Raw genomic sequence first — 15,304 nt, 5'->3', positions numbered from 1 at the left:
GTAAAGTTTAAATTAAGAATGAATCAGTCTCTATCCTGCCTTTTCATTTTATAAACAGTGTCCCATTAACCACCAACGAATCCTCACATTAGACTATAGCTATGCTACGTGTATTTCTAATATGTTTTGAGTTTTTTTCTCTCTCAAATTTGCCACTTAATAAACTCACAAATTTACGAGTGTTTTCTTGCAAAGTTAGTTTATAAAGTGGCAAATTTGCGAGTTTTTTTCTCTGAATATTGTCCACTAAAAATATATATATACGTGGCCCTAATAGCCGTCGTACAATTTAACTAATCAGTGGCTCATAAAGAAGATATGCATATTTAAAATTGAAAGTTGTCACGTGTTTGTACCGTACACTACATAAACAGATTTGCATTTTCAAGCTGGAAATACAGTTTCTATTTTGAGTTTGTGTCCGCTTAAAATAAAAATGAACATTTGTTGCACACTCTTTGCTGTCGACAGTGTTATCTAGCGTCAATAACATAACAGCAAAACAAAAAACAAAACACCGTATAGTATGCATTCAACAGTTTGAGACTGCAGGAGGTCCCCAAATGTAATCAACATTTACAAGCAATGTACTTTGTGCATTAAATAATGTTGAATTTTGGCATTACAACATGAATAGTTAAATATAAAAGACTGTTTTTAATAAATGTATTTGTGAAGCGAAGTCTAGAAAGACTGCATTATTTTTAAATATATAAACAAGCGAAATCAATGTGGGTTTTTTTTTAATAAAAATAATTATGGTAAGTCAAAAAGGTTATCTATATTATTTTTAATAAAAGCTTAAGCAAACTTTATTCTCAAATGTCACTGTTAAAAACATTGGTGTCATTTTTATCTGCTAACTTGTAATCTAACTTAATAGTTACTTATAAAATCAAGCAATCAGTAAAGTGACAACGTTACTTTTTCACGGTAACTATGGCAACACTGCCTGTAAGGTAATGACTTTTGACGGCATGGTAACATACTTTGACCTTTTTGGGGGGGGGGGGCAACTTAAAACTTACCAGAGGCTGACTGTGGCCTGGCTGTGCCCAGAGTGATCGGCTGCAGCGGGTTGGAGGACGGCACAGGGGACAGCATCCTAATCAGATCATCATCCTGATGATCACGGGGATCCTCTCTCACGTACAGCTGGTCTGCATGTGGACACATCCAAGTTTATGACACCGTTTGACAACGCCAAGCATACTGTTGAACGTGACACACCTGGTGAATCCGCAGAAGGCTTTGGAACCCATGAGGAGTTGCCAACCTAGAACGGAAGTGCATGAATCATTCAGTTGGGAAATCTGGGCCTTTAAGTTCAATTATACTTTGATAATATGAAATAATTACTCCTTAAAAATTTGCATTTTTTTCCCCCTCTACAATATTTTCAAAACTATCCTTACATCCACTAATCAATCAAATCTTACCTGCATCAGGAAACTTCTGCTCTTTGCAGCGCGCCACTGCTCTGGTGTGATGTAGTTATCAAAACCGGAACAGCACTGTGCAAAGAGCGACATGTTTTGTTTGTTTAATCCACTATATAGAAACCAAAACAAAGCCTTTTCATTTTCAGCACACTGAGCCGATGATGCTTGAAGACATTTGTCATTCAGTCAACAACATCGCCGTCTCACAGTCTTTCTGCAAGTTTCATCACTACTCAGAAAGTCGACGGGCCCGCTATTGCTGGAATTGCAGTGTACGCGCACGCACACACACAAACGAGCTATTAGATATGACAAGCCGCTCTGCTGTTGACGTGCTCCGGACAAGAGAGATGAACTCACAAGCCATCAGAGGATTAATTAAACACAAGGTCGTAGGTCCTTTCTAAGAGCCTTTGAGTTATCAGACAAATATATCAGAAGGAAAACAAGCTCCCGGCAGGGTTTGACAGAAACCCACGCAGTATTTCTTTTCTACAGAAAAGTGTCCAGGATAGCGGAACCTCCTAATAAATGTCCCCGAGGCCATACGATTTGTAGCCAGGGTTCAATGTTTTGGGGACAAAGTTAAAAAGAGCAGACTTAAGCCTTGACGGTCACTTTTCCATTACGCCTTTTCGGGGCGGCGTGGTTACAATGGAACCACTTTTCAGAACCGCCGAGTCCTGAAAATGCAGGCCAGGCAGGGCTGTGTCATCACTGGCTGACAGATGGATGACTTAAAGGGGAAGTCAACCCCAATTATTCGGGGGGGGGGGGGGGTCAATAATATGTTCTATGCAGCCTTACAAGTCTAAGTATAGTATTCTGGTCAGAATTGTGTTAGTGTGAATATGAGTTAAGCAGCCAAATCCAGCTGTTTTTATCCATCTCATAGGGCGGCCATTTTGCCACCTGTTGTCGACTGAAAATGACATCAATGTTGCTCAGGTAACAACCAATCCCAGCGCAGCTTCAAAAAAACAGGTGAGCTCTGATTGGTTGTTGCCTGAGCCCTGAGCAACTGTGACAAAATGGCTGACCCCTGAGATGGGTAAAAACGGCTGGATTTTGCTTCATTACTCATATTCCACAAATGGAATATTAATCAGAATGTCATGTTTAGACTAGTTTGGTCACATTTAAAAGGAACCCCAACTTGTCATGACAAATTTGCTCTATAGTATTTATTTGGTTGTTACTAACTATGAGATTAATTTTTCAAAAATCATTTCCAGTTAAACACATTTTATAGCAACTTTATTTGGACGTACATGGCCGCCATTGTGGTTACGTTTTGTTGTCAAACTAAATATGTCAACTGTTTTATTATGTCTTGTCTTGCTTGCTTGAACCCGGAAATTGATTTTTTTTTTTCTTGTGTGTGAATTATGAAAGCTTCAGTGCATTTGATGGGCTGTGATTTTTTGACGTCACCCCGTCAGGCAACGGCTGAATGGCGGCGAGCGTACACTGCGGACTCTTGCTCAGTTCAGTTGATTCCGCCTCAATCCTGCCAATTGATTGCCGCCTGTTGTAATGGAAAAGCAACGTATATACAGAAATCATGGCTTCCTGTGAGTATATCAGCATTTTGGCCCAGATTTCATACTTGAAAAGTACAGTTAATTTGCGAGGGATCATTATGATTTCAGTATATTTTTGTGACATTTATGTTTAATGGTGGAATTTCTCTCATTTAAAATATATGCCTTGGTTCAAAAAGGTTGTGAATCACTGACCTTGTCTACTGAATAGTACTGTTGCTTGGGGATGGACTTGTCCTCCATGTCCATAGGGGGCGACCTCTCACTTGCCCAGGAGAGCGAGCACGGCATCAAAGCTTGCCGCCGAGGTTCGGATCCCGGAAGGCCGTCTGTCAGTCCTTGGTCCTGACTTGCAAGCCGATCCCTGCACATGGTGCCGTCCCCGTCTGTTTCAGAGGGGTCTTCCTGGACTGCTGAGGGGTCCCTCATGGCTCTGTTCTGAATCAGACTTCTGGGCGTATCATAGTGAGGTGTGAGCAGGCACTCATCACCAAGCCTCTGAGAGATGCACCGCTCCTGCTGAGGTGTGGATTGGGAGGGTGAAGGCGCAGGAGGAGGTGCAGGTAGACTGACCAAGGAGCCAAACTCCTCCCCTGCACCCTGAGTCACCATGTCCACACTCCCCGTACAGGAGGAGAAGCTGCCCGAGCTCCCGGTCGCGATCCCAATGCCGCTGTCCAAGGAGCTCTGGCGCCCGCTGTCATGGAGACCACGAGGATGGAGCTGTGCGGAAGACGGAGCGCAGCCGGCCATCACGGCAGCGTAGAGGAGGTCATCCGAAGAGGTCAAGGCCTTCAGCGTGGACGAGCTGGACGCCGTTTCGCTGGGGACGTGCAACTTGGCTAGCGGCTCGGCCCAGAAAGGACGTCGGCTCCCGTAGCTGGTGTCTGATTGGCTGGAGGAGGAGCTGGAGATGCTGCTGCGGTCGTCCCCGGCAACAGATGTGCTGCAGCTGTAAGTGGAGGCTGAGAAGAAAGTCAAGTTAATTGACTCTTTAACACTTCTGTCATTAACTTGTTGCCGAAAGCAGGAAAGCAGGAAAGCATTCATCTAGAACAGAACAATCAGCATGGATGACTTGCAGCCCCCGCAGTCAATATAGACATTATTACTATTATTATTATTATTATTATGACTGTAATTAAGACTTACAACAACTTGATTCCCTATCATAGAGGACATCTAAATGGTCCTCAAACCGGGGCCTGAGGCCCTACGGAGGTCTGCAAGCGGTGGTTTGGAGGCCCACAAAATAATGAATGAAAGATGATGTTCTATCTTTGTTGTTTTAAAATTATGTTCTCTCATATCCCAGAAAAAAGGAATACACACCTTTGGGTCGATGTAATATAAAAAAAAGACTCCTTCCTACCTTAGATTTAGGCCACTTAAAAGTGGATATAATGGTGAGATAGCATCACATGAATCTGAGATCTATGCATTAAGTTTTTTTTTTAATCCAGGATTAAAGACCTAAGGGGTTTTTTGGACAACAAAAGTAATGTTTTTTATTCTTCAAAAATAGAGTACAGTACTGTGTGTAAAACTAAGACTTATTTTCTAGAATAAAGGTTAAACTTTGATGATAATAATAATAATAATAAATACCATTTTGTTCCTGTTTGATTTGTTTTGACCTCTAACCACTAGGGGGCAATGTGTTTTTGTTTGTTTACCTGAGCCATGGGCAGGTGATCACGAGCGGACAGGTGTTACTGATTAGGGAAGCAAACAATTTCCAAGGGGTGTTATCTTGTATTTTTAGCGTTTATATTACTTTGAGAGTTGTAATTTTGCGTATTAAGAATTAAATGTCAACCATCATTCCAATCAAGAGATTTATTATTATTTTTTATTTTTTTTACAAGAAGTCAAAATGAAACAACAGTCAGTGTCCACAAGTGTCGCAGACAAGTGGTGGTGGACAATCCCCTACAGCTCCCATGGCATTTAGAAGTACATGCTGTTACTGTATGATGCCATGTCTAATTGGTGTTAGGTCTATGAGAGGGTCTTTGGAAACATTTCTCCAACCTTAGTGGTTCCCTAGCTAGACCCTAAAAGTTTGACTTTACCTGTGCTGCTCGCAAGACTGCAAGTGGACAGCATGCTGAGTCTTTTCTCCAGATCTGAGGCTTCCTGGTTGATCCGTTCTTCAACTGATACCGGATCAGCATTGAGGTTCTCTGCTTTAGCATTAATAGAAGAAACAACATATCGGTAAAACTCTATGCAGAGGAATGTATCAATATTTGTACCAATGGTGGGGATGCATACGAAGCCAAAAACAGCAGTCATGAGCTACAGTCAACCATGTCATCTGAAAGCCAAAGGTTAATCATACTAAATTAACTCATTCACTGCCAATGACGGCTATAGACGTCAAAAATTCATTGTAACAATCTCTATTAGTTTAACATATTTTTCCACTTTTGTTAACAAGAGTATGCAAACCTAGAAACATTTTTTATTGTACATTTAAGAACAGATATAAAATTTGTGACTAATCGTGAGTTAACTAGTGAAGTCATGCGATTAATTACGATTACAAATTGTAATTACCCGACGCCCCTAATTTTTAATAATCTTTTTTTTTTATCGCGTCAGGCGTCGTAATTAATAATGACTTCAATAGTTAACTCACAATTAATCACAAATTTTACATCTGTTCTAAATGTACAATAAAAAAAATCCTAGGTTTTCATACTCTTGTTAACAAAAGTGGAAAAAATGTTTAACTAATAGAAATAGTTCAAATGAATTTTTGACGTCTATAGCCGTCAATGGCAGTGAATGAGTTAAAATGTGTGTGCTGGATATAAAAAGAGCAATTTATTGTAACTCCCTGCAAAAAACAAAACAAAAAAAACAACATCTCCTGCTTCATGTCTCTCCATAATGGCAGAGAAGGATGTGAGCGTGAGCACGTGTTAGTGTGTGCACATTGCAGTGTGTGATGTTGTGCACGTACTTTAGGTGACAACAACCCAACCCCTGTGTGTGCGCCTCAGGTCTTTAACAACTAATCCTTTAACGTGCCCATGCCAAGTTTCTTCACAACAATTTGTGAGGCGTCAACTGACATCCCTCCAGCATGGCTTGGCTAATTTTAACAGCAGTGAATGTCGCCCGGCCCCACAGCAGGCGGCCTTTACATTTTTTACGAAAGCTGCGGTATGGGCAACAAAATGGGGGAAACATCACAATGTTTAACTCCTGTTCTGACTTGGCATTCTGTGAATATAATTTGAAATAGTTTTGCGGAAAATAAGGAGGTCTCTTCCGGTGGCGTGCTTGTTTCTATAAAAAGATATCGTCAGATCTTCGTTCACATCCCGTGTCTCTCCTCAGATGTCACTACAATGCCTTGTCTTAGAAATGCATGTGAACTTAGCAACACATTTCACACAAGTCATGTGCAAAGGCTTGACCCACTAATCGTAAGCTGACCTTTAGGGCTGCGCGTATGTGGCATTTCCGTCCTGAAACAAATGCTGAAGTCTTGACAGGCAGCAAAGCATGCATGTGTGTGTTCACCTGGCAGGGAAGGTCGCAACCCATGTGGCACCCTGCTGGGGTTGATGCCCCTCACAATGCAGTCAAACAGAAAACTGATCTGCTCCCCATCTGAGCAGGACAAGAAGAAAACTCCGGCCCCTGCAGCAAACATGAAAAATAGGAAACAAAAGTTAGAAAGAGAAATGGATGAAATATATATTACATATTACATTATATCTAACAAAAAAAAAAATTTTTTTAATGACCTTAGTTCTTCTTCTTTTTTTAACTCATTCACTGCCATTGACGGCTATAGACGTAAAAAATTAATTTGAACTATTTCTATTAGTTTAAAATGTTTCCCACTTGTTAACAAGAGTATGAAAACCGAGAAAAAATTCATTCACTGCCATTGACAGCTATAGATATAATAGAACTATTTCTATTAGTTTAAAAGATTTTTCACTTTTGTTAAGTTTTGTTGTTGTTGAGTATGAATTTTTTTTTAGAACAGATATAAAATTTGTGATTAATTGTCAGTTAACTAGCGAAGTCATGCGATTAATTATGATTTTTAAAAATTTAATCGCCTCACGCCCCTAATTTTTAAATATTTTCTTTACCAAAAGAAAAGAATATAAAAAAATAAAAATACAATCATAACAATTACTTACCAAAAGGTTTTCATACTCGAAAAAAAAAACTTAACAAAAGTGAAAAAAATTTAAACTAATATAAATAATTCTAATTAATTTTTGACATCTATAGCTGTCAATGGCAGTGAATGAGTTAATATGAACTATTTACCTGAACAACTTTTAAAAAATAATAATTGTGAACTGAACTTTGAACTAGTTCATGTACAAAACTTTCAGCTTTTGCAGCAGCATTTGAAAAATAATAAAAAAATGTGTTTATGTTTCCATTTGCACTAAAGAGCCAGAGCTTTAATTTTCTTGTGGTGTGCTCAGTAAAAAGAAAACATTTTGACAACTAAAAATGATATCAGGCATTCTTTTATATTACAAATTTTGAGAAATTCTCATCTCGTTCTCGTGAGACATCTCGTCTCGTGAGATTTGTGTCTCGTCCTATCCTATTATTTATGTTTGCCTATTGGTGGCTTTTGTCCATTTTAACCATTCATATTCCCATATGAGTTCAAATAAACACTAATTGTGATCTTGTAAGCACATTCAGTTGTAATTAAATTTTTGGGAACAAATGCAATATGAATACAATATAAAAATTGAGGTTGGAGGAATGGTAAAGTATATATGCATAAAAAATTACACAACAGTGGGTCGACCCGAGCCATGAGATGTCAATAATCTTTTGTTGTTGTTTTTTTACCTCGTTTCTATCATGGGGGACATTGAAGTTATAATTTGTTTAAATGCATGACAATTTTACAATAAAAAAAAATCTGTATCAAAAAAATATTGAACTGCGACGACGTTGTATTGAATTGAACCTCAAAAATATATACAGGTAGTATTGGTCAGTCCATATGTGTGGGTGTTTTTTTTGTTTTTGTTTTTACAAATAATTGACCAACCTAAAGTGTTGAAAGTTTGAAAGGCTTGCTCTCTGTGATGATGCAATGCTAATGGTTGAACAAACAAACCGTTTTGGGGTCTCCTGAAAAGTGACGATTTCGGAGGTACAAGGTTTTGACACGATACCAGTGATATACACTGCTCCCAAAAAAATTATGAACAAAGTGTTCCTTTAATTGTTTTGATTTTTTATATATATATAGCATATACACTGCTCAAAACAATTAAGGGAACACTTTATTTCTTTAATTTTTTTGAGCAGTATATATCATAATTGAACGCATGAAGTGGGCCGGTCTGTCAATGACTCCCGGGCTACTTTTTATCCCCAGTCCACCCCTGGCTGTAAGCTATAATTGTCCAAATTTTAATTAAATATGTAAATATAGTGTTCCCTGCATACTCGCAGATTTGCATATTCATGAATTTTTTTTCTCCAATATATACTGTCTATATTTTTTACTTTTGGGTGTGAATTTTCCCCCAATTTCCCTCCAGATTTGCATGAAAAACGCATATTGAATCTTTATCAATGTTTTATTTCAAGACTTTTTGGGGTTAAACTTTCCTCCAATGCATTCCTATGGGCATCAATTATACGGGGATGTTTTGATGTTTCTTCGGTTATAGCGGTGTGTGTGTGTGTGTGTGTGTGCGTGTGTGTGTGCGCGCATGTGTGCGTGTGCTGAAGGACATGGAAAAATTGCTGCCATAGCACGCTGGGCTTTGAATTACTTTCACCTATCACACATTTGACAGCTTTCCAAACTCTGCAGCAGATCATTTATTGCTGCCTGTGGATGTGTGTGTGTGTGTGTGTGTGTGTGTGTGTGTGTGTGTGTGTGTGTGTGTGTGTGTGTGTGTGTGTGTGTGTGTGTGTGTGTGTGTGTGTGTGTGTGTGTGTGTGTGTGTGTGTGTGTGTGTGTGTGTGTGTGTGCGTGTTCATTACAGGGGCAACATGAACACATGTGAACTGATAGGCCAGACACAGGCTCCGCTCCAAACATCGATTAGAGGGTCCTGCCTAGCAACGTTGGCGTGTTGGCTTTCACAGGGAGGAAGTCTGCAAGAACTTGGTCGTCACATTTATGAAGTCCCCAAATCATTATTTCCTTTACTACCCGTTAAAAGCGCTGTGCACAGCAAGACTGTGCACAGCTGTGTGTGAATGCGTGTCACAAAGTTTGCCATGCCACGTTGGTTGTCAAATGTACAGCCAGGGGTATTAGTTAGCATCTGAGTGCTGACTGTGAAAGTGCACCGGAGTGTGCACGGTGCCATTCTAGGACAAATTATCGCTCCACTGCAGCGTTAGATGACCAAGAGACACACACAATGATCCACACACACACACACACACACACAAGTTGAAGCGTAAAAGGCTCCTGGGAAATGAGGGTTATTTGCTCAATGATTAGTTCCGAATGCACTTCTCCAATTATAACTATTTGTAATTAATGCAACTCATTATTCTGCACCATTTGCCACCAATGAGGATTTAACAGTCAGCAAAAGTAATTGTAACTTGGCAAAAGCGAGATGACATAAACAAATGATACAATGAAACGGCAAATGTCTCTCATGCAAGAACTCAGAAAGTTATTTAACTTTGAGTGTGTTTGCTTTTAAGTTAGGTGAAGCCGGCTCACATTCAAAGCTGTAAGACTTTTGTCCAGCATAACCATGCCCACCTTTATGCACTTTTTACACTCCGGTGATGAAAAAAAAACAAAAAAACATTCTTACTTAAAACATCAAGAACATAAGTCTAAAGAACTCACAGGCTGACCCTGCAAAAACCATTTCTTTTGGTATTATTTATGTGTTGATGAAGTTATTACTAAGCCTCAGAACTTCTGATCCATTTGGACCTGCAGGAGAGCTAAACTGATTCCTGCCTTGAGATGATTTACTGAACTGAGTGTTCAAATGTTGACATTTCTTAGCTCAGTGAAATGTAATAAAACTAATGGCTGCCTGGAGGGAACAAATAAACCTCGAGTGAACGTGTTTGCAGAAATGCTCAATATTTCAGTGTTTGCCAAACTTTGAATTCGGGTGAATTTGGACACATTCCATCATAATCCACTTTATGACAGGCCTAAATAAACTATTAAATAAAACATGACTTACTATTACTTTTCAATATTTCATTTGTCAACAAAGCTCAAAATAAAATGAGCACAAGCACATACCTGGGCTTTTACATAAATAATTGTTAATATTTTTGTGGTTTGTGTGTTATTAGAAACACCTCTCAGTAGCTATAATGCAGTGCAGTACTACATCACTGCAAACTAAAACCACAATATCAAATCAAACTTTATTTAAATAGCACTTTTCATAAATAAAAATGGACATCGTGGGGCACAGAGAAACCATGTGAGGAAAATAACAAACTTGTATTATATTTGAGTATTGCAAAACTAACATTTCTCTGTCAATTTATTTTTTTTGCAATATTGCCTTTGTAAATATTCATTTTTGATACAGCTTTTAACTTCCATACATTTGTTGAGTGGATGTAGCGTCAACTTATTGAGTTTTTGGAAAGCAATTTTTTCTGGTCAAAAAATTCCGCTTGCCCTTTTTTCTTAATTAAGTACATATAATTAACACTGAAGTTATGTAGTAAAAAAATTCAATATTTTGTTCCCTCCATGCTTTATTTTCTTAGTCATAATTTTAATGTTATGTGCTTTTATTTTGTCGCACTTCCGGCAGTCCACTATCCATTAGAGTATTTACATCTAACAGAAAGACGCTAACAAAAAAAAAGAAAAAGGTCCGTGATTCAACATGTTGCTGACTGAAACGCCGATTTATGTTGTTGCTGTCTAACACCTAGCTGGAATGGGGACAAGGTATTTGTGTTGATTTATTTGTATTATTGTGATTTTTTTATGACGTGAAAAAAATGACTTTTTGTATTTTCCGTAGGAGTGAAGCTAATGATAGCTTCTTATAAGTGGTTACTTAATGCTACTTACTAGCTTTCTGCTTTAGCTAATTTTTCATATGTACAATTGTGTTGAAGGTGTATTTGATCATTTTAAGGATTTAAGGAGGTGTTATTTATGTTTATTATGTGTTTGTTTACGGTATAGCTCTTACGTACGTACTCAACAAATGGAACAAAGAATAAAAAACTTCATGAAACACCAGTACGCCTCACCATTGTCTGGCTGGGTTTGCTACAGCAAAATGTGTTGTTTTTTTCTGTGATTCACTTACTCGTTCTTGTTTTTTTAAGCAACACTCAGATGGCTTATCTCGACTATCGCTGAGATTGCTGGGTAATATATCTCTGAGGCCAATAAGAAGACAAGAAAAGTCTGTCGCGACACCAGGAAGAATGTAATTGGCTGACAAGGCCAACAAGGATGCCTAGTATTAATAGCAGTTGGTCATCGGAGCACGGAAACAAGAGCCTGTGGACCTCATGGCGAGTCGGGTAGGAGCCATGAGTCTACGCGTACATACTGTACACACAAAGCAATTTCTGGTGGGAAGTAATGCAGTCTGACACGGATTAGTTACTTTACATTGTAGAAAGTGGGTCTAATCATTACAGCTATTTGATTTAGTCCCCAGTGGGCAGTCCCCCCCCCCCCCCCCAAAAAAAAGTCCGCCTTAAATATACTCAACAGTCACAATATAAGGGACACCTGCAGAATATAATATAATTCTGCCACTACAAAAAGAACCAACTGTGTAGGAAAAAAATGGAAGTTGTATAATCATTCTTTCCAATCCAGGCTCATACTGTCACCATCATATGGGGGGAAACATCCTGCCGGAGAGGATTGTGTTCCACTGTACGTATATATCAAGTCTTACTCACAGAATCCACAGCGAGTCCCGCCCTCAAACACGAAGCCATTGGGCACGGCGCCATATCGGCGTAAATTGGACAGCTTCCAGTGGCCAATGATGACGGGAGGGAGGCCCCTGGTGAGGGCCAAGAGGTTGTTGCACAGGTGGAGAGAGGCGGGGCCAATCTCCAGTTTGGTACCGGGCTCCACGTTGACACCAAATCTGTGGACTGCAGGGCCAAAACAGAGAGGGATAAAAGTCAGTAAGATAGAATTGTGCCTGTGAATATTCTCATTTAGCCGATTTAATCCAACGCAACTGGATTGCCAGAACAGTCCAGATGCGATTCATTCAATGGCGTCCTGAATAATACAGAATCATTTGAATGAAAGTAACTTTCGTGAAATCACGCTGTCATTTTAGAATGTCAATTCATCCCTGGCGTTCATGTAAGTAATGTTGTCCAGGCCTCATGTTGATAAAACCGAAATAACTTATTTCATGATTTAAACTAAGGGAATGGGTTTCAAACCTTATCTCACTGCAAACGCAGTTTCTAAAAGATGACAAAGCCTCTCATTCAAATTCACAACCAGCTCAACATGCTTATTTTCAAAATGTGATACATCATCTTGGCAAAAGTCAAAATCAATAGCCCAGGAAAACAAAGCAACAGATGACTTATATCTGTCAAATTCAGGTCATATTCTAACCACATTAAACAGTTGTACTGGCTTCAGCACGACTATGAATGTCAATATAATTACAGAATACAAACTGATCAAATATCCTTGAAATATATATTTTTTTATCTGACACGTCATCCCTACAACTGGCCGGTCACACAGGAACAAAGTTATGGTCACCTCAAGTCAATTTCAGAAGACTTACACCATTCACAGATTGTTTGCGTGGAGTAAACATTTTTGACTAGCAAATACATTCGAACGTATTTGTAAATACGTTCATCAAACTTATTTTGCAAATACATTCGAACATGCTTGTAGTCTAAATGCTAAAACTTCACATTTTCCACATAATACCACGAGGTATTGGAGGTGCACATGCGCATGTAAAAACAAACAAACAAAATTTAGCATTTGACCGACATTACCAATACGGTCGAAAATTAAGTAATTAAATATGTTTATTAGTCATTTTTGGGATTTATTATTATGCCTGCAGTGCACGATTTCCGTTCTGCATTTCACCCATAATGTCACATGTGCAACTCAATACCCCATGGCATTATGGGAAAACACTTTTTTTTTTTATAGGTTTAAACATATTTGCAAGTACGTACTTGCAAATACGTTTAAACGTACTTAAATACATTCGAACGTACTTGAAAATACTTTTTAATGTATTGGCTAGACAAATGTACTCCACATTGGCAGTTCCCCGCCTTTGTAATTTGGACTTCAGGCGAAATTTCAGGATGAATTTGAAAATGCACTATACAATTTTATTATTTTTTTACGTATTTGATCTATGAATTGGACCAGTACAACTCCTGGTTCAATTTGGATTTGTATTAAACAGTCCTCTTCCGTCTTCCGTTCACATTTTGACATCATGGGACATCAAGACAAACTGATCAACAGTCACCTCGCCAATGCGAGACTTAAAACAGATGTTCTCAGAGGGACGTGGCCACTGGCTGAGCTGAGTGTCACAGAATGTCATCAGCCAGTTGCAACAGAAAGACTGGAAAAGTCACAGAAAGGCATGCCGGCGTAAAAGTTGACTAGCTTGGAAATTTACAACCTGCTGAGAAGTTTGCCATAAAGTTTCTTGTTCGACAACAGCAAGATCTGCAAAAAGTAATGAATCTTTCGAGTAGGTCAACAAAAAAAGAAAAGATTCATCCTGACATTTCACCTGAAATCTGAATATTACCATGAAATGAGTCTCCTAAAAAATGCATTTATGCTTTCAAGGCCACTGACCTTCTCCCAGGCTGTAGCATACACGGGCGTCCCAGGCCAGGAGAGCTTCTCGACTGTGGAAGCCCAGCACCAGCGTGTGCGTCAGGCAGAGGATGGAGAGGGTGTAGCTGACGCCATCATAACCTGACCCTGGCTCCACACCATAGATGCCCTGAGAAAAGCGTCAGTATTGACCACATATGGTATTTTTTGAATAGAGCGAAGTATAAGTCATAACATGGATGTCGTCCAGCTTTCCATATCTGATGTGTTATTGTTGTTCTATTCTTTAGAACACAACTGTTGCATTATAGCAGAATCTACAGTACATCTCCAGGTTGTATGGAATTGAGAAAAAAAAATTAAATTTTACTTTAGCTTTAGCTAATATTGTGGGTGATTGTAACGGCATTCCACTTGAGTTGTACAAAAAAAAATCTGCATAAAAACAAGCTGTGTACCTCAAGTGTCACACCGAGACGCTCCTTGGTTTTCTTCTTGTCTTTGTAGGCCAGCACAGACAGGCAGTCTGCAGGACACACACACACACACACACACACACGCACACACACACACACACACACACACACACACACACACACACACAGCGTGACACGAGCTTTACACATTGGCAGTCGCTTTGTGCTTAATAACATCACACAGAGTAGCTTTGTGTCATTTGTGGCGAGTGTCTGTCTATGCAACAGCTGCCATAGCAAACCCTAAAACAATGAGCTGATCCACTGGCACAGCTGAGAATGACAATCACTGAACACCCGCAAACACACACGTGCACACACACTCACTCACATCATTCCAACCATGTTTGCCTATTTCCATATATTTTACCATATAAATAATGATGCCACTTTTAGTTCTAAACAAAAGGATTTCTTCCAAACTCACAGCCTATGAAATGTTTTACTATATGCTTATCTCTCAGTTGATGTTCAGATTGTAGACTTTCCAAGTAAGTTTAAAACGACATGAAATTGACCCAAGCGGTGATTTTTGCGCAACATCCACGTGTTGACGAGCAAAATAGAGCTTCTGTTGAAGCACACTGCGCATGCCCAAATGACGGTTTATGGTTACATGACAATATGCAAATAAGACCGCTGAAAGTGTCAAATTAAGTGAATAACTGCAAGTTTAAAAGAAGAAAATTAAAATACCTGCGACCGGAGAAGGCTTCCGAACGACGACCCAGCGAGTTTTCCACTGTGATTGAGGAGAAAAATAAAAACAATTTCAGGAGAGCAAAAAACACACACACATCCTCATAGGCTCGTTAAAGTTGACAGCCAAATAAAAAGTTGAGAAATTCACCTTTTTCCCATCTCTAAACTTGACTTGTCCCTCCGCGACAACTGTATCCGTCATCTTCTGACATGGTTCCTAGCAGCTGAGCTGTGTGTGTGCGCGTGTGCACCAGCATACGCGCGCGCATGTGCGTTGGGAGGGGGTGACATCAAAATAGCATCAGCCGGGCAAACTGCACTTTCTCCCCGTCAGTC

General features: G+C 39.3%; 1 protein-coding gene across 2 annotated transcripts in view; it reads right to left on the bottom strand.

Moving 5' to 3' along the window:
* Positions 1 to 15,304, bottom strand: part of dok7b (docking protein 7b) — a 17,932-nt gene extending 2,628 nt beyond the window's left edge. Inside the window, exons 1-11 of one of the 2 annotated variants that reach the window (XM_086082916.1) lie at positions 15,117 to 15,304; positions 14,963 to 15,008; positions 14,249 to 14,316; positions 13,809 to 13,959; positions 11,888 to 12,088; positions 6,524 to 6,643; positions 5,062 to 5,175; positions 3,182 to 3,951; positions 1,440 to 1,514; positions 1,231 to 1,276; positions 1,029 to 1,160 (exon numbers count right to left, since the gene is read on the bottom strand). In XM_086082916.1, the coding sequence (XP_085939042.1) occupies positions 1,029 to 1,160; positions 1,231 to 1,276; positions 1,440 to 1,514; positions 3,182 to 3,951; positions 5,062 to 5,175; positions 6,524 to 6,643; positions 11,888 to 12,088; positions 13,809 to 13,959; positions 14,249 to 14,316; positions 14,963 to 15,008; positions 15,117 to 15,170 (1,777 nt within the window). In that variant the 5' untranslated portion in view covers positions 15,171 to 15,304. The remainder of the gene's footprint in view (positions 1 to 1,028; positions 1,161 to 1,230; positions 1,277 to 1,439; positions 1,515 to 3,181; positions 3,952 to 5,061; positions 5,176 to 6,523; positions 6,644 to 11,887; positions 12,089 to 13,808; positions 13,960 to 14,248; positions 14,317 to 14,962; positions 15,009 to 15,116) is intronic. The other variant, XM_086082917.1, reaches the window with a different exon arrangement.

This window comes from Leptonotus elevatus, chromosome 8 (genome assembly GCF_054856555.1).
Source record: "Leptonotus elevatus isolate MCC_2025b chromosome 8, RoL_Lele_1.0, whole genome shotgun sequence".
In the NCBI taxonomy this organism is placed as follows: Eukaryota; Metazoa; Chordata; class Actinopteri; order Syngnathiformes; family Syngnathidae; genus Leptonotus; species Leptonotus elevatus.
The sequence above is the reverse complement of the archived record's forward strand: the minus strand, read 5'-3'. Positions and strand labels throughout refer to the sequence as shown.